The sequence below is a fragment of the Python bivittatus genome, unplaced genomic scaffold, assembly GCF_059951505.1.
Source record: "Python bivittatus isolate LINGU-HERP-01145 unplaced genomic scaffold, Pbiv_v1 ctg000000_np1212, whole genome shotgun sequence".
NCBI classification, from domain to species: domain Eukaryota; kingdom Metazoa; phylum Chordata; class Lepidosauria; order Squamata; family Pythonidae; genus Python; species Python bivittatus.
In genome coordinates, this window is record NW_028277028.1 from 6673376 (window position 1) to 6693345 (window position 19970).

General features: G+C 39.0%; 1 protein-coding gene across 1 annotated transcript in view; it reads right to left on the bottom strand.

The window, feature by feature from the left end:
* Positions 1–588: 588 nt before the first annotated feature.
* Positions 589–19970, bottom strand: part of DHX8 (DEAH-box helicase 8) — a 33225-nt gene continuing 13843 nt past the window's right edge. Inside the window, exons 14-23 of the mRNA XM_088141842.1 lie at positions 18892–19077; positions 18492–18702; positions 17022–17203; positions 12328–12468; positions 10895–11050; positions 10536–10673; positions 8758–8886; positions 7770–7966; positions 5880–6059; positions 589–2743 (exon numbers count right to left, since the gene is read on the bottom strand). Of these exons, the coding sequence (XP_087997968.1) occupies positions 2524–2743; positions 5880–6059; positions 7770–7966; positions 8758–8886; positions 10536–10673; positions 10895–11050; positions 12328–12468; positions 17022–17203; positions 18492–18702; positions 18892–19077 (1740 nt within the window). The 3' untranslated portion in view covers positions 589–2523. The remainder of the gene's footprint in view (positions 2744–5879; positions 6060–7769; positions 7967–8757; positions 8887–10535; positions 10674–10894; positions 11051–12327; positions 12469–17021; positions 17204–18491; positions 18703–18891; positions 19078–19970) is intronic.

Consider the following 19970-nt stretch of genomic DNA (forward strand, 5'->3'; position numbering starts at 1 on the left):
AATTTTTAATCCAAAAACAATCTCAGATGACTCAAAGCTGAGAACAAAAAAATAAGAGATATGTATGATACATCATGCAGGTAGACTGTCTTGAGCACCTATGAGATTGCCCAAAGCCTGCGAAGACCGATGAGCTGAGTCTGAGGTGAAGACAACCCTGAAATTAACTGCTGCTGTTGCTGCTTCTGTAACTTCACTGGTTTTACATGTGTTTTGAGGAAAGGAAAGGAATGCAATGTCCCATTGGGGAGGCATATAAGATAAATTTAATCTTTAAATTTAAAGATAAAACACTTTCGAAGAGGCAATTGCTATCAACTAACAATTCGCCACCACATGGTGGCATCTAGCTGTTTCACAACTAGAGAAGTATCAAGGATATCAGCTAGGATCACTTTCAGCTGTGATACTTATTTTGTTGAAAATTAATGTTTTGGTATACAAACTGCAGGGACTATCCAGGAAGTTGCCAGGAAATAACACTGACTTGAAGGCACTCAAAAAAAAAAAAAAATTGTCAGTATTGGGAGAAATTAAGAGTACTTAGTCTCCCTTTTTTTTATTAACATAACTGAAGTGCATAATTACGAATACATTGTGTGAGTTGCATAGCACAGTAGTGAATGTTCAAATAAAAACTACAGATCAGATTGCATTTGTCTGAATATCATTGTGGGCAACATGGCATGTACCAAAGCCTTTGTAATCTGAGACCTGTCCTAGCCCAGCTTCTGCCCTTTTCCAATGCAATCCTAAAATTACTTTGGGGTATGTCAGTTTCACCCCGCCTCCTCACAAAGCCAATTCTCTAAACAGTTTTAGCTATAAGCAGAAGATTATTTCGCTTCCAACTCTCCAAGTCATACCAGTTTATTCTTATAAATTAATTCAAACCAGATGTTTTCACTGTTTGGCACTGTAGCTAGGAATTTCAAGCTGCCTTTAGCTGACATATGCTAGCTTCTTGCAGTGATAAATAGACTTAGCCAAATAAAGTCATTGGATATCACTCTCTTCTTTTTCCTCAAGACCTCAGAAAAAAATATATGGTATAAGAAGATACTGTAAAAAAAGAATTTATTTTGGGCAGTTTCTCACTGTACAAAATTGATGTTAATAATTAAAGATCTTCATGTAGAGTAGAGGCAGGCAAGTTGCTGACTTCAAACACATAAAGTCCTCCCTGATTCTTTTGTGGTTCTACAACCCCAAAAATCAGAAACCACAGAACAACAATAGTAGAATTTCCTGCCACTTTTTTGCTAGGAAGTGAAATAAAACAAGAATACGAAATCTTCAATAAGCAAAATGCTATTTTAAATATATATATGTATGTATGTATGTATGTATGTATGTAAAAAAATAAAAAACAAACAAACCCCAACAAAGTTAAAAAGCAGGATAGGGATCATTCACCTTTTCAGAGTCTTGGATGAGAAAAAATTAATTTTAATCCCTCCCACAGGGGTCTCCATTTAAACTCATCTTTTCATTGCAAATAGATTGCAAAAATATAATGGGAATGGAATCAAAGTAGCAATAAAATTCATATGGTTGCATGAACAGCCACTACCTCATGGACATATAGATAAATCTGGTCCTTTCTTAATGTACATTTAGTATCTTTAGGTTCTGGGAGTGGGCAATGGAAAAGAAAGGAGCTTTAAAAAAAAAAGTAGTATAATTAATAATTCCCCAAATATGTTATATTGCCCTCCTAAAATTATGGGGAAATTTCCACAACAATGAAGACAAGAAGTTTTAAAAGCTTCCCTTATTGTGCAGACAAAGAAATGCTACCCAGTTCCCTGATCCCCCATGAACTTCTTTCTTTCTTACAGGTTCTGCAAATTTGGGCTCCTACCTAACACTAAGAAGACAGGAAGCACTGTCCAATAACTGCAGACAGACCAGTAGAAAAAGATAGAAGAGTAACAGAAACATTGTTCTGTTTTCTCATCTAAAATTAGAAAAAAATACTGCTTGGGAAAATAATTGATAAAATACAGGAATATTGCTTTAATGCAATAATTAGGATGCCAATTAACATTTTTTTTAGGTTAGTATACATTATAACAACCACCCTCCACCCCCCAAATGGGTTGCTGAGGTTCAAAAAAAGGCAGTCAGTATTATCGCCCTCTGAAATATGGCTTCCTTACATGCAGGAGTGGGGATTCTTCTCACTTCCACCAAAATCACAGCTAGTTTTCAATGTGAGAAGCCTACAAACTAACATTCAAACAATAATTTATTAACCGAGAAAGTTTGATATTATTAACTTTTGATCCTTGGACAGCATAGAAATAGAAGGAAAATGTCTGTCTACAATAAGTGGCAACTCTGAAATTAACCATGATATCAGTCAGATGAAGGTAGTGCCTTTCAAGCGCTGCATTTCTCTCGTCCATCTCTTGCCTTGAGACCTAACCACCAAAGTGACAGTACATGGCCAAATATGCCCCAGATCAGAGTGTGTGATATAGAGATATCCAACAGTTTGTGCTGTACAAGCATGAAGGCTCATCGACGCCTGAATGCCCGTGATATCCTCCAGGCATTGGGCTCCTCATAGCGATTGTAAAGTGGCTCCAGGCGCTGCTGCTTCTTCTGCTTGCTCAGCTTTGTGGGATCGGAAACCTTGAAAAAGGCTGGGGCAAACTCCACAAGCCAGCGGGGATCTATGGTGGTAACCTCTCGCATATACTCCTTGGTTGTGAGCACAAGCTCATGGTACACCACCCTAAGAGGAAAAAACAAAAGGATTAGGACATCATTTTCTCTTGAAACAGAGCTCTTCTGCCTTCCACAGACATTCCATATAGGCAGACTGCCATTCTTAAAGCACCTGTTGGCTCAGATAAAACAAGGGCAAAAATCAAACATTGTCAGAACTTATTTTCTTGAAAAATAAGACCTCAGGTTTTCAACCCCCACAGATAAACCTGTCACTGAAATATGATGATAAAAGGATATGACAAAATATGACCAAAGAACATAACAAAAAAGGGTGTACCAAACATTCCAAGTTTAAAACAGACAAGTGTTATGAGCCTGAAATAAAAGTCGTTTTATTCCACATTATTTTGAGTATTAGTAACCTGCATTTTATTGTCTTTGCTCTTTCCAAGATGATTCTAAGTTTTCTTCTCTTACATGCCATGCCCATTGTCACACACCAATCCTTCTTTCACAGAAGAGCCATCCAGGCTGCTATCGGAGATAGCCACCATAACGAGGCTCTCTATTCCCAGGAAGCCTCCTCCTGCCTGCTGCTTTACTTTCCAACAATTTGTGGGATGGCCTTAGTCATCAGCCTTTCCCTTCACCCTGTGGAACTCAGCAACTAACTTCCTCTTGGTAAAGACAAAGCCCTACAGCCTGAAATCATTTCTTGTCTTCACCCAAGACAATGCCTGGCTCTGCAGTGGCTGTACCTTGCCTCTCCTTCTCAAACAATTGTATTCAGTGTAGCTAGAGATTTGGCACCTTTGTTTCTTTTCCTGAATAAGGTTCCGTGTTGACCCTGTTGCCCAAATATATAAAGCTTGACTTTTCACCATGAATAAAGAAGTCTCATTTTGAGTATTCAGTGAATTCTGCAGTATTATTTGATTTATGTTTTTTACAGGGTGTTGTTTTTCTAACCCAAGTCTTAGCAATCTTATTGCTATTTGTTGGATCAATCTTTCTTGCTGTTTTAAGCTTAATTATTTGTACTTTGTAAGACATCTAGAATTGTAAATGTGATTAAAGCAGCCTATAAGTTAAGCCATTAATCAATTAAGAGGCTTCCAGCATGCAGACTTCTTCACAACCCTTTTTCTGACAGGGGTTACTGAATTTGGATGCAAAACACAAGACCTGGAGAATATGTTAAATGTTGTACAGGACAGCGAAAATACCTGAAATATAGAAGCTATATACTGTATTACAACATCCAAATTATTAAACAATTTCATATAATAAATCTAAGAGCTGAGTATGATCAAAGAGGAATCTGTGCCAGACATCAAAGCATGATAAAAATATCTAAGCAGCCTGTCTGATTCTTAAAAAATTGGATGTAACCAAGCTTCACTGAACTTTGCAACAGGTATTTACAATAAAAAAGATCCCATCTCACATTCTAGCTCATCAAGCTCCTGACTACTGTGGGATGCCCCGCAGTTCCTCTGATGATGAATACAGCTGATGAATAAAATCACACAGACGGAAGTCATTCTCAATTTTCTTAATACAAAACACTTAAAGGTTTGTAGGCGACAACCAGGACTTTGAATAGGACAGGGAAATAAAGTGGAAGCCAATGTAGTTAAAAGGAACCATAGGTGATGCAAAAAGTAAGGACTTCAGAAATCAGTTTGGTGAAGTTTCTGAACATTTTTAAGAGGCAGCTCTATGGAGGGCATTTTATAGTAATACAGTGTGGATTTGGCCAAGGCATGCACAACAACATTCAGGCTGAATTTATTTAAAAAGGAGTATAGCTGCTTCACATTTAATACCGTACAAAAGCAATCTAATTAGCTTCCACCTAAGTATTATGGACCAAAGCTGGACCAAGAAACATTCTGAGGTGGCAGACCTTGTCCTTTCAAGAAAAGTGGAAGATCATCCACAGCAAGGCATAGCTCCAGATTTGGCTCAACTAACTGCAGACATTAAAATCCTATTCTAGAAGTTAGAATAATGCTATAGGCCAGTGGTTCTTAAACCATTTGAGTCAATTACCCCTTTTCCAAGTCTTGAATAATGTAATTACTCCCACAAAAAACAAAACAAAAAAAAACATCCCTTTTTTTACACAAGCATCTTGGCAGCAACAGTCTCAAACTGGATCCTTGACTCACAAACAAGCAATTATAAATTGCCCCATGAGCCTCAAGATATGTCCAAATTACCCTCTTGGGAGTAATTACTCCCAGTTTAAGAACTACTGCTTTTGGAGGGAAAACTTATTATTTAATATATATTTAAATTGCTTCCTAGACAAAGCATCTCAAGGCAGTTTACAAAATATAAAATACATAATAATAAATTAAAAACAATATAAAAATGCATAGGAAAAAAGGGGAGGGCAAGGAAAAGAGAAAATGAAACAGAAACCACAATCATTTATTCAGCATTCATACTGAATGGGTCTGGATGTAGAAATAAATTTTCAGCAAAAGATGCCTAAAAGATGTGAAGTTAGTCTTCAAGGGATAGAACATTTTAAAGCATAGGAACTGTTACAAAGAAAGCCCACACACAAGTAACCACAAAACTGCACTCTGTAGTTCTAGGCATACACAGCAGGATCTCCTGCTATGATCTCATAGATTGTCCAGGACTATAACGGTGAAAACAGTCCGTCATATTTTTTGGTCTCTGATTGTTATTTAGAGCTTTATATGTTGAAAGTAAAATCTTGAACCTGGCTTATAATCTAAAAGCTGCTGTGGAATCTGTGCAGCTGAATCTCTCCATTACAACCTGCCAAACAGGACAGTCGGTTATGTTCCTCAGATTCCATGAACTTTCAATTGCATCATACCAAAACAGAGTTGTGTCATACCATAATAGAGGGTAAAGCAGTATATCTCATTATCCTGGTAGAAGAAATTATGCAAATTCAAGAAATCTGCTAGACCATGAAGTTCTAGAGGCATTTAGACATATTTAGGATCACCACACACTTTGCAAATACAAAATGATACTATTGCTCTAGATTCATACAATCTCCTCAAACTCATAGCAATATTTTTTGTTATCTTTTGTTCCCAAATAACTAGCAGTACAGTTCTTTCACATTTTGCAATTATTATTTATCCACGTAAGGCAAATTCAGGGGCTATTCAAATAGACCTCATTCTCTAATTTCAATCCCCCCTTACCATTCAGGCTGGCGGTTGAAGAGGGCACTCGAGGGATGGATATAGACCACCTGCTGATCAATCAAGGTCCGGTAGCCCTCTTGTGGGTCCTTCTTGGCTGCATTCCGGAAGAAACCACTGCATATGGCTTTCTGGACTCGTACTGTTGCTTTTCCACAAGACACCACATCTAACTTGTGCCTGTCAAAGTCAAGGTGTGATGAAAGACTTTAGAACAAATGTGTTCAATGATGAGATCCTCGGGCACACATTCCCTGTGTAAGTTCCAATTAAAAGAGTTTTTTTTCCCAAGAAAAAAATTGCTTTAGATCTCCATGCCCAAATATCAGTATTATTCAACTCCTAAAGCTTATCTTCAACAATGGATTATCTTTACTGGCTCTATTGTTTCTGTAATTCTAGTATTTTATAGGAAAGGGCAGTTAAGTGTTGCCTCCTACTGTGAGCACATTCCTAAGCAATTAGGATTCAAATATGTGATGTATTTCTTGACCACTGTTTCTTTTACTATTTATAGTCAATTTTAAAAAACAGAAACTATCCACCACTTCAGTGACTTTACCGTATACACTGGTGTACAGAATACTAACTTTTAAAAGATGTTAATTTGCCTCATGATACCATGATGTATCTCTCCCTACAAAGATTAGAATTGTGCAAGCAATGATTTTCCCTGTGATACACTGTGGATGTGAAAGCTGAACTCTGAAGATGCTTCTGAACTTGGGTACTGGAGAAGGCTCTTGAGACTATCATGGATAGCCAGGAAAAGAAAACAAATGGATCACAAAACAATTCAATTCAGAGTTTTCCCTCAAACACAAATGACCAGCTTAAACTATTATATTTTGGACACTTTATATGATGCTATCTTGAAAAGTACTTAATAGCAGAAAAAGTGGAAAGAAAGAGAAGAGGATGACCAGCAGTAAGGTGGATGAACTCAATTACAACAGCAATGAATGCACTTTTGAGAGATCTAAAAGGCTAGATTAGGAGAGGTCATCCTGGACAAAGTCTATGTGGTCACTAAAAGCCAACACCAACTTGATGGCACTTAAATCAATCAATAGGTGTAACATGACCAAATCCAGCGAGTTTTCATTTTTGGTTCTGGAGAGGGTCAACATTACTCCAGACAGACCTGGTTTGTAATTGGGGGTTCTCCTGGACTCATGATTCCTGCTTGCATGAAGAGTTATGAGTGCACCTCAATATACCCATGTAACACCTCTACTTTGCAATCTTGCACTGGTTACTAGCAGACTTCCAGGTGTAATTCCAGGTAGTGGTTGTGACCTATACAACCGTTCATGACACAGTGCTTGGTTATTTGTGGGGCCGACTATCTCCAATTATTTCTGCCCATCCAATAAGATAGGGTGGGCATGTTCCCATGTCCCATCCCTTTAGGAGTGTCATCTGGTGGGACACAGATGTGCCTTCTCTGTCACTGTGCCTACCCTATGGAAAAGCATTCCTCCCAAGATTCAGATGGCCCTGACCCTACCTACCTTTCAGAAAGTTCTTAAGATATGGCTTTTCCTCCAGGCTCTGAGTTGGGAGATTTTGGGCCTGTCTTGATTCTGTTGTTGCTGTTTTTTGTGTTGGATGAATTTGTCTCTGGTAAAATATTTTATTACATTTTAATGGTTCAGGTTATTATGTATGACTTGTCTATGCTGTCCTGAATCAATCAATCAATCAATCAATCCATCAATCAATCCAACCAATTTTTGTCAACAACTTAGCTGTTATATTCCACAGCTAGCTATTATATTTTCAAAACCTTTTCAGATAATACTCAAGCCTAGATGTTGCCACATACAGATTCCTGTAACCTGTTTTTTTGGCTGAAAAACAAATTTCTCCCCTATTTCACAGACTCACCTATCCATTATTCCCAGCATCTGCTTACGAATATCCTGGGCTCGACGTAGTGAGCGGGCTTGGATGAAATTTTCATAGCACCAGGGATTGGAGAACTTGTTGTTCTTCCAGGAGTTGTAAACAGCCAAAAGTGTGAGGTGGTCTCCTTCAGTTTGGTGGAACTTAGCTTTCTTCTGGTCAGCAAGAGCTTGCTTGTCCTACATATATGAAATGAAATTAGCCTTACTAAACTTCCACCTTTCCAAGTACAGAAATATGCATTTTCTAGAGTGGCGAATATATTTTGTAATGAAATGTTAGTAAGTATATTTAAACCTGGCAAGTGCAAAAAAGGGATAAAACAGAATTTAAAAATAATTTTAACCTTCAAGCAAATTATTGGAATGTATATTATCATTTATATTCTTGATTACAAAATTAATTACATAATGCTAAATGACTGGCAATACCAAGGGACCTGTATAAGCAGAGCTGCACAGAAAACAGGAAGTTTAGTTTTTATTAACGATCTCACTCTGCAGAATATGCAAACTTTTATATCAGCAAGTCAGCCATCCTTTTAGATCTATTTGACTTCTGAAATTAATCACTGCCCAGTGCTTATAACTGAAACTGAACAAAGCTGCACATTTTACACTATTCAGTGCTGTTGGAAGGGATATGATTAGAATTAATGCTCTTTCTTTATCTGTATTATATTAGATTATACTTACCTAACAGAATTGACATAATAAATAGGTGACAAGGACTACCAAGTAACACTTGAGAATTTAAAGCCCTAGTTTAATAACATCTTGTTCTAAAATCAAGAAGCTGTTGCATGATAAGGATAAGGCTGGAAATCAAGCCTTTCACTTCTACATCAGATCTGCTATTCATGAGATCAGCAATTGCATGTTATCTTCTTCCCTGCCCCAGTCTAGCTGGGACCAGCGCATGGTTGCCATGTAAGATACAATCTCTTTCATTCCATTGCTCCCCAATTTACCTTAGGTCGATAGAAAACATTTTGCACAGACAGCATTGAGACAATGGTGAGCATTTCCTCGCTGCAACCTAAGTGCACTGACATAATGAGCATCTTGCAAAGCATAGGCTCCAGTGGGAACTCTGCCATCTGTCAGGAAGGAGAAAAACATAATTTGGTTGAAGTGTCCCTGTGTGAGGCTTGACTTACAATTATATGTGAAAAATACACAAATACACCCATCCATAGCTCCCAAGTAAGGTATATCATCACTGTCCGCTGCTGCTAAGGATTCCTTCCAGTCACTGCAACTAACTACTGTGTAAATACCAACAATAAGTCCATCTGCTTAGGTGTGTAATAAAAAAAAAAAAACCCTTAAAGTGGTATGTTTGAACTGGAGACAAGAACATATTACACTGAAGCACTAATTGGTTTATTGACAGGGCTGAAGGCAAAGACAGCCCTAAAGATGGGTGGGGTTACCATTCCTATTTATAGGAACACATTAAAATAGACATGTGATTGGATAAAGCAGACAGGTATTTCACTGGATATAGCACATCATGTGCCTAGTGGGGTAATTTGGGTATACTGTAACTGTGAAGTAATGGGGCAAGACTATAAAGACAATAAGGGTTTTTGAAAGAACAAAGGACCATTGTTTCACAAGCACAGTTTCTTTCTAGGGAGTTATTTTCTTTGCTCTCCCAGAACACTGCTTGCCTCCCAGTATCTTTTCCCAGCTCATCAGCATTCCTTGACCTTTTAAATGTTTTATGGCTGATCAGACAGTTTTAATTTCCCTGGGAAAGTGTTTTTGTAATGGGAGTAGTTGCCCAGTATGACCTTTAACTTGATCCCCAGCATTCTCCTTGAGTAGGCTATCAGCATATGGGCCTCCTGGAATAGCCCATTTCTATCACTGTTGGTTTATTCTGAGCATCCTGAAACATGAAGAACTAAGCCCTTAATTCTTTTATCTTTTTGCTTCCCACTCTCCTTTTATTTATGATTATATATTTATTATGACAGCTTTCAGAATACAGATGCTTCCAAAGAAGATTTCATGTAATATCAGCAATCAAGATAACACCATAACAAATAATTATTTAAATAAATAAAACTGGGGGAAAAAGTCCTTGGTTGCCTCATACAGGTCAACTGGCTGTGTGATGATGGAGGTGAGGATAAGGAAAGAGACCAGCCGAGCCGGCTTCTGGAATGGGCTTTGTCTGTCTTTCTCTCCTTCTCTCCTGAGATTCTTCCCTCTTCAGAGATAACACTGAGGACAAGGATTGTCTTGCTTTTATTATAGCATAAGCTGCTCGTTTTAGACTAAACAGTGGTGAACAAATGCTTTAAATAAATATAGCGTCACTAAGAAAAGTAATGGCAAAAACTAATTTGATAGAAACATCACACTGAACTTTCTGGGAAGGAGCACTACACATTATTGTGCTTTTCCCCCAACATGTTTCCCTCTACTACTGGCAGAGTAGGGTGAAGTACCACCATCCTTCTCTTACCCTACGAGGCCATGCAAAGAATGATTCCAATGCCTAATAAACTCTTCTCACTTCCTGTTACTATCATCTTTCCTCTGCCTCCAGTGTAAAGCCATCTCCAGCTTCTGAGATTGGAGCCCATCAAAAATGCTGATGGACTGCACAAAGTAATCACAACAGTACAAATACAGCTGTCATATACACATAGCCTTTCCCAAAGGTTACACTAGTTTGGATATTGATTTCCTCTGCTCAACCACAGTAACAAAATCTGAACAATGCCAATCCTACCCTGCGCCCCAGTCGCGTGAGCAGCCCTTCATCATCCAAAGCTCCCAGAGTATACAGTTGCTCCATTGCAGTGATCAGAGTTTCCATTGGGGGGGCGTCCATAAAATCAAAAGACAGCAAATCATTGATACCCATAGCCTGAGTATGCCAGAGAGAAAAAAAAGATAATGAGTATTATGCACACATCTGGCAACTAAAAAAGATGTTCCCCAGCATTGCCGCCACCAAAATGACTCTCAGTTTTATAGATTAATTTGTTGTTAAATCCCTCAACTTCTACCTTTATAAAGACAGTTGGGTAAGACTTTTTTTGAAGATGCTGAACAAAAGCATGAAGTCATTTAGGCACCAGCGCTTACCTTGAGAGACAATACCGTGCTGGCCAGGTTAGTCCTCTGAATCTCAGGCACATTGGTGGTCAGCATCTCATCACGGTAGGCCCGCTCTGTGTAGAGTCGATAGCACTTGCCAGGGCCTGTTCTTCCAGCTCTTCCAGCTCGTTGCTTAGCTTGGGCCTATGGGAATTACAAATGAAAAGATACATAGCAGAGTTCATTCCTTCTGCTTCCCCATAGCATAGTTTAATTTGCATCAGAGCCAGACACAGTATGGCTGCAATTCAAGACAGGCAAAAAAATGAAAAATGGAAGGAATGCAGCAGATAATATGTACAGCAGAACATGACATATAAGCAAAAGGTTACAAAAACAGTCCAAGAGATGCTCCATGGAACTTGAATGGTTTTTACATATTCTATACACGATGAACTACATTTAGCATTCAAAGAAGCTCAAGATTCATTAAAAAAGAAAAAACCCTCCAGCCTTTAAAATAGAACTGAATGGTACAGGTATTGCTGCTTGAATCCTGACAAATGATTAGTCTTCTATAATGTCAATATGATGCCGCAAAACAAAGACTCACTGCTGTACTAGGCCACTCCATGACAAAAGCTTGGTGCAGAGAACAAGGGAACAGCACATTTTTAAAATTTATGTACTCGCTTACTGATCACTCATTCAGTGACTATTTGAAGTTGCGATGGCGCTAAACAAGTGGTACATACGACTGGTCCTTGAAGTTCCAGCCATTGCAGCATCCCCATGGTCACGTGATCGCAATTTGGGCACGTGGCAACCGGCTCGCACTTAGGACAGTTGCAGTGTCCCATGGTCAGGTGATCACCATTTGTATCCTTCCATACCGCTTCCCACAAGCAAAGTGAATGGGGAGGCCAGCAGGGAAAGTCGCAAGTTGCTCTGGCAAGTCCCCCCAGCTTTCTTGCACCATCCACAAGCCAGCCTTGCTGCATACACGCCCTGCCATGACATCCACACCCCCAGCCTTCCTCATGTGTGCCCTGCTACCCCATCCCCCTCCAGCCTTCCTGCACATGCACTGCAGCACCCCAGCCTCCCCTAACTCACACTCAACCTGCACTGGGTCTCCCAAGCACCCCCTTGGCCTCCCCCACCCCCCCGCAGCACTCCTGCGCTCCTTACCTGGGACTCCCACTGCTTTCTGCTTGATGACCCATGCATCTTGGGATTACCAGGACTGCTGGGATTGTCATCACTAAACGATGCAGTCACTCGACATCGCGCTTTATGACTGCATCACTTAGCAATGGCAATCCTAGTCCCAATTGCTGTCATAACCCAAGGACTACCTGTATTGCTCTTCATAGATTGGAGCAAGATAAAGAATCCATTCACCAGCAGAAATTGTGCTGACTGCAAACTACCCCTGTTAAAAGCTTTAGGCAAAATAGCACCCAAAAAATATAGGATACCTGAGAAATTGGTGTCACAACCAGCTGGTCAATCCCTGTCTTGGAGTTGTATACTTTCTGCTTTACAAAACCAGGATCAACTACATAATAGATGCCATCAATTGTAAGTGAAGTTTCAGCAATATTTGTGGCAATGACCACCTATATACAGACAAAAAGGAATGGCATACAGTTGAGTTACAGCAAGAAAAACGTGGAGGCAAGAGCAGGACTACTGTTAAGCTATTTTTATGACACACTATTCATTCAATGTACAAAAACACCACATATACTCACTGCAGAAAATGCCACAAATATTCTCCCTGAAAAAAAATCATTGTTTCAAGTTTGAGGGTTTCTGGAAAACTAAGCCAAAGATTGTATAAGGTATGTAATTCTTGGGATACTAATTTTTTTTTAATTTTTCAAATTAAAAATTGAATGACAAGGTCAAGAAAGCACAAACAAAAGTCCATTAAAAAACGTGAACGTGGCACTGCAGAAAAACATGCAATTTGAACTAAATCTCCCTCTTTACAAGGGGAGGGAAGACTTTTTTATTTGGGAAATCTATATGGCCACACAACTCACATAAATGTAACTCTGAGCAATGTACATCAATGAAAATAATAATAATAATAATAATAATAATAATAATAATAATAATAATTTTAAAAACCCAAATTCAGTTACAATTATATATACATTTAATAAATATAAACTTATATTTTGCATACACATTTTAAAAATTATTATTATTATTAATTAAAACTACAACAGCAGCAATTAATAGACAACCAGGAACCCTCAATATACACTACAACTCACAAGATGGGTAGATCACTAACATAGCTCCAATTTCTAAAAGGTTAAATCTAGGAATGAGCCATGACCTGTTATATGTCATATAAGTATGGTTGAAGAAAAATCTGCCTCACACTTTAGAACTCTTAGATTCAAACAAACATGTTAGTAGCGTCCTCAGGCACTCAGGCAGATCTTATGAAACCCATTTATTACTCTGTATGTCATGAAAGATAACATGAGGAAATATGAGGATAAATGATAAAGAATTAATTGCTGAGGATGGATATTGCACTCCAATGAATAATTTTATCACCAATGAATTAGCTTGTAAAAAAAAGGCTTGTGAATTTGCTTGACATTGTTCTTAAATGCTATGTTATTAAGCCCCAAAATGTAATATAAGAGTTACATTTTCAATCTCCCAGACAGAAAGAAAAAGGAATTGTAATACAGGTAGTCCTCGACTTACGACCATTTGTTCAGCGATCGTTTAAACTTACAGTGGTGCTGAACAAAGGGACTTGAGACCAGTCCCCAAAGTTACAGCCATTGCAGTGCCCCCAGTCATGTGATCAAAATTTGGGCACTTGGCAGCCCGCCCACACTTATGGCCACAGGAGCACTTCAACTCTCCCCCACCCGCCTATCTCCCCTCATCTATGCCCTTTGGACACCCGGCACTCCCCGGCCCCTGCCATGCTAGCTGATCTTTGCCGCCTTCTTGTTCCCACTGCTGACCAAGCATGCCAAGTCTGGCCCTTCACGAGGCAGCTGCTGGCTGCACAAGGCTTTCTTCCCAAGGTTGCATACAGCGATTTCCTCATAAGACCTGGGGAAGATGGCCTCACATGCCCAGCAGCTGCCTTGCAAAGGGCCAGAGCGGGCATGTCTCATCAGCAGTGGGAGCAAGAAGACAGCAAAGGTCAGCTGGGGTGCCAAAGTGCAGGGTGGCAGGGGCCTCACAGTGCAGGGTGGTGAGGGTGACTGCGAGTGGGATTGGGCTGGCGTGGCTGGGGCTTCCCGGGGCCCTGCGGCTTTGTGCTGCGCTGCTGGGGCAGGCTGGGGCAGCTGAGGCTTCTAGAGGCGGCTGCAGCTTCATGTTGTGCTGCAGCTCAGGGGCTTCTTGCAGCCCCAGAGCCATGGCGAGCCACAAAGATTCTGAGCCGTGGCATGGCAAGCAGCCTCAGAGCTGCATGGTTCTGGGGGTGCTTGCTGCCCCAAAAGGCAGGGTGCAGGGCAGCCAAAACAGCAGAGATGGGGTGGGGGAAGTTGAAAAGGCTTACCAAGGCCTGGGGCTGGGATGGACCAAGCCAGGAAAGGCTTGGATTGGGGTGGGTCCTCAGTTAACTACCAGCAGAATTTGGTTAATGACAGCAACAGGGAATGTCGGGATTGCCATTGTTAAGCAATGTGGTCATACAGCATCACGCTTTATGACAGCATTGCTTAGCAATGGAAATTCCAGTCCCAATTACCGTTGTAAGTTGAGGACTACCTGTAATGAGTACAGTACTTTGTACAGTACAAATACCCTCAAATTGTTTGGAAAATACACTTTTCAGTTGATCAAGAAGACAGTATTTTTAGAGGCAATACAAATTTGTTCTTTAGAGGAGATAGTCATAATGTTGTGGTTCAGCTATTTCCAGCTCTTTGTGACCTGATAGACATAATTTCTTCAGGATTGTCTGTCCAAAACCACTTGTTTGATTTCTTGTAAACTCCTGTTTGTATGATCAGTGACAGTGTCTAGCCACCTATTCTTCTGTTGTCTTTTAAATTGCCTTCAATTTTCCAAGCATCAGGGTCTTGTGGAATCCTTGGGGTTCTCAGCTTGGTTGTTTTCTTGCAAATGTTTCATTACCCGGCTAGGTAACATCTTCAGTGCACTGAAGATGTTACCTAGCTGGGTAACAAAAAGTTTGCAAGAAAACAACCAAGCTCAGAGAACCCCAAGGACTCCACAGTTCAACCCTGAGCTACATATATTTTCTTCTATTGGCATCAGAATCTTCTCCAATGACTCTTTTTTTTTCAGTTTGCCCAAAGTATTAAAGCTTCAGGCTCATTCTTAGTGTTCCCTGTGAGCAGCTGGGTTTTACTCCATCTAGAATTGAGTCATTGTTGTTGTATTCAAGGTATTTTTAACTATCATATCCAGTATTATAGTTCAAAGGCATACATTTTTCTTCATTTAGCCTTTCTAATATTCCAGCTTTCACAGCCATCCATTACAGCCAAGAGGAAAATCATGGCTTTCACTATATGAAACTCTGTCTGCACTTTAATACTTAGTCTAGATCTATCATACTCTTTCTCCCAAGTAGCAGACATCTCTATTTCATGGCTAGAGTCATCACCTCTGATTTTTTGAGTCTAGGAAGTTACAGTGTGACTAAAACTGATTAAAGGAAGCAGAGGCCAGTGGCATCATTTACAAGCAAAATGTACACACTGTTGAAGCCAGCTGGAAGTGTGCATATATTGCTATCAAATACATATGGAATGGGACATTGCCCAGAACTGTCATATCTGATTTCAAAACAAAAAACTTCTAAATATTAATTATTTAAGATTTAAGATTAATTAAAATGAGGTTGTAAGAAGCAGCTCAAGTGAAAATCTTCTCCTTTGTGATGGGAAGTTATTTAAAATTACTATACTATATTAGGAAAAGTATCAAGTCCAATATTAATGGGATTAATGAGCAGAGCAAAGGAAGGAAACAAGAGCATTTTAAAGAACAGGGATGTATAAAATATTCTGAGCAGAATGTCTATTTTTAGTTTTCTGAGCTTGCAAAACAACAAGCCAAAACTTCTTACATATTATGTGACTGGATTTTTAAATCATTTTTTCGAGACTTGGAGAGTGCACTAGCTAATAAAAAAGGAAGCACAATTTCCATCCCTGTTTAAGCAACAGGGGAAAAGGATAAACAAATCTTGCTTGCCTCATCAGCAAATTTAACTAATACTAATATTTCCTGGTATAGGAAATTAGAATTCATGCATTGAATATTCTTGTCCCTGTGCATTTTATATATTATATTTTCTTTTTCAGGCAGACTATCAAATGCAGATGAGTACACTATGCATGTGCATTACAGATAGTGTAGCTATTCCGTTTAGCTTTACATACATACCTACCATGGTGTTTCCTTTCAGGATAGGCAATGTTATGCAAAGTGCATAAACAGAGCAATAAATTGTAAATTGCTACAAAAAGCAAGCTTAACATTCACAGTGCTCTAACACAGAATCTAAAGTGCACTGGGGATGGCATTTAATTTCATTGTACGAGGTACAATGACAATAAAGTTTAATAATAATAATAATAATAACAACAACAATAATAAATTATTATTATTATTATTAGTAGTAGTAGTAGTAGTAGTAGACATCTTCACTGAAGATGTTAAACTTATAACCTGGTCTGTATTTTTTCCCCAAAAAAGGCACCTGAAGAACAATATGAAATAGAGGACAGGGAATGCAGCTCTAGGGTTAACTGAGACTATTAAAATGAGAACAAGAAACAGTATCTACCCAAGAATCCTTAAAGCACTCAATATGTAAACTTGTTGATTTACTATCAAATATATGCAACTTCCTCACAGCGCCTCAAAAAACATTTTAACATTTATTCTACCTTCTCAGATGCAAGAATGTGTGCCCCCCATGCCTTCCCCCCCATTAATCCAGTGATCAGGAATCCACATATTTATAGGATAAGAAGACAACAGGAAAACTTTTTATGTCTTCCAGCCTTTTAACAGGTTTCAAGAAAACGTTTTACCCTGGAGAACAAGATGCTTAATGGACCCTCTGATCTAGAAAAGATTTAATTATTAATTATATTATATTGAAAGACCACAGCCACCCAGTAAAATAACTGGGAATAGATACCTTTCGACTTCCCGGGGGAGCTGGATCAAAGATCCGTGTTTGCATCTCACTAGGCAGTGCTGAATAAACAGGCAAGATTATCAGCTCAGGAACATCTGGACCTAGAGACTTCATCCGCTCATAGAGAATTTCACAAGCTGTGTCAATCTCCTCCTGGCCAGTCAAGAACACCAGGATGTCTCCTACACAGAAGAAAACCAATCTGTATAGTCCGGCCAACACACAAACAACACTTACAATTTCAGAAACAAATGGCTTGGGACTTCAGATTTCTCTCCCCTCTTACGATTTTTTTCAGTCTGATTTTATAAAAAGCAAGTATGTGGCTTTATGGCTGTAGATAATTGGAGCAAAACTGGCTGATTTTCATGATTCGTTCTGAATAAAATTTGACTAGCAAGTTTAAAACTGCACATCATCCAGGAAAAAAGCAACATAATGACAGATACTACTTTGTAGAGCAGAACTGCTTAGCAAGCTAGATGAAGTTGATATGTTAAACAGAGCATGTTATCTGTTCTCCTGCTTACTAATCAATGAGGGCTATGTAAATCAAATAGAAAGAAATTTAACATTAGAAGAGATATATTGCAGCTAAGGATGGGGAAAATATTCTGGTAAGGGGATATTTTATGCAGTATGATTTTTCCCCAAATTTTCTTCTTAAAAACCTATGGAAAAAATTACTTCTTCCTCCAGTAGCTTTAAAAATTATACATAAATTGCATCTTTACCAACACATGTTAAATATTTCTCCCTCAAGGAACTTTTAATACGTAAACTGGTTTGAGAAACATATCTGTATTTTAGCAAAGTTCTCATATAACAACAACATCAGAGTTGTGTGATATCCAGGTGACTGCCACCGAAGTCCAACAATGTCAAAAGGAGCTTGAGTTGGTCAGCAGCTAGCTCCTCAGGAACTTCTTTGCCAATAAAAACTAAAACTCTTCAAAGTATAGAAATGGCAAATGAAGTTCCCAAGGGCAAGAAAGCTGTCTTATAAGGATTATATCACATCAGATATTTTTATATTTTCTCAAGGAACAGGTATATCTTCTATAAGTTTTTTATAGCTTCCACCGGGGGCCAAACCTGAGTAATAAACCTTGTCGATTTATTGTTAAACGTGAAAATCCCATTCTGACTTGACTAACACAAAAGGAAAAGGGATGGCAAGCTGAAAGAGTTTAGACCTTGGCAATAAGAGGCTTTACAGAAGCATGTGTGCAAACTTTTTCAGCCTCAGACCCATATTAAACTTCTGAATGCTTGCTAGGCCATTTCAGAAGGAGGATGAAGAGAGATTTGTAAAGATGTGCTGCACCAGCTCAAATATTAATTAAATTTAAACAAAATTAAATGTAACAAATATGGTTAATATAATTACTCTGAATATATTTAATAATTCTCCAATCTGGGAGCAACTTCTGAAGAGGGTCTTAAGCTGGCTCTCATCCCATGCCTCACCTGGAGGTTCCGTCAAGTGAATCTGCATGACTGTAATCAGGCTGGCATCCAAGTAATCTGTTTCAGGTTCCTTGGTGTAGAGAATCTCAACCGGGTATGTCCTACCAGGGATGGTGAAGATGGGTGCCTCATAGAAATACTGAGAGAATTTGACTGCATCCAGGGTAGCTGAGGTCACTATTAATTTCATGTCTTGTCTCTTCTGAACTGTCTAGAGAAGAAATGGAGTACATAAAAAAAAGACAGAATACAAATAGAAGGATCAAGGGCTGTACTGACAGACAAATTAATCGATATGGGGTTGAAGCTCAGGACAAACATACTTTTTTTACTTATTTTGAGCAAATTTCTGCTTCCTAATTTTAGGACTGTGGAAAGGATGAGTTGAAAGAGCTAGTACCTTTTTCAGGAGACCGAAGAGTACATCAGTATGTATAGTACGCTCATGGGCTTCATCCAACATTATGATTGCATATTGCGTCAGGTCCGGATCAATCAGGCACTCACGCAGCAGCATGCCATCTGTCATGTATTTGATCACGGTCTCAGGACTAGTGCAATCCTCAAATCGGATGGTATAGCCAACCTTCCAAAAGTACAGCAAAAAGAACGTCAGTGATGAATGGTGAGCTGCTTCACGCAGAGAGAGTGGTATTAAGGTCAATTTGTTTGCAGGCAGTAATTACAGACAGAGCAAAGGCAGACAGCCTTTGGCTTGGTGGTACATCATTTTGAGCTTTTGTTACAGGCAAGACTTTGTTAAGGGCACACTTATAAAAATTACTGCCATGGCTGGAAATTGCCTTTTTACCACATGGCTGCCCTACTGGGCATGGCCAGTTACAAACACCCACTGCAAAGCAACCTACCCACCCACTCTAGCCCCACAGGACATCAGACCTCTCTCAGCCGGACAGGCAAACAGTTCGAGAACAGATTTCCAAGGACACAAAAATTCAGATCAGTAAGTGTATTGTGGAAAAACTAAAGAAATAGTCTTGAAAGAATTCCAGCAACTGCTGTGTATCATATGCAAGCCCTATTTATTCTTTCAGGAGGGAGGCTGGATTTCCATCTGCTTCTTATTTGGTAATGGACAGATCTGGTATCAGGCTTAGATCTGACCATGTGAGAACTAGCTCTCATGTAGGATACTCTTTGCTACCCAAGTTTATTTTTGCATTTGTTCTGCCTTTTTTCTGAGCAAATGGGATCACTCCATAACTGGGTTACAGATGCTCATCTTATTTTCTAACAATATGCTTCATCGACTTACAAACCATACCACATAAGTTAGAAAGTTGATTATTGAAACAAGTAAGGTTTATAGTCTTTAAAACTTGGGGAAAAACCAACAAAGCCAAAATGTAATTTTCAAAAATGAGACATTCATGTTTTGCATATCTGATATAAATTATGTAAAATAACATATTCAAAATAAGCAAATTGCAGAAATCAAGGATATTTCCTTTGAAATAA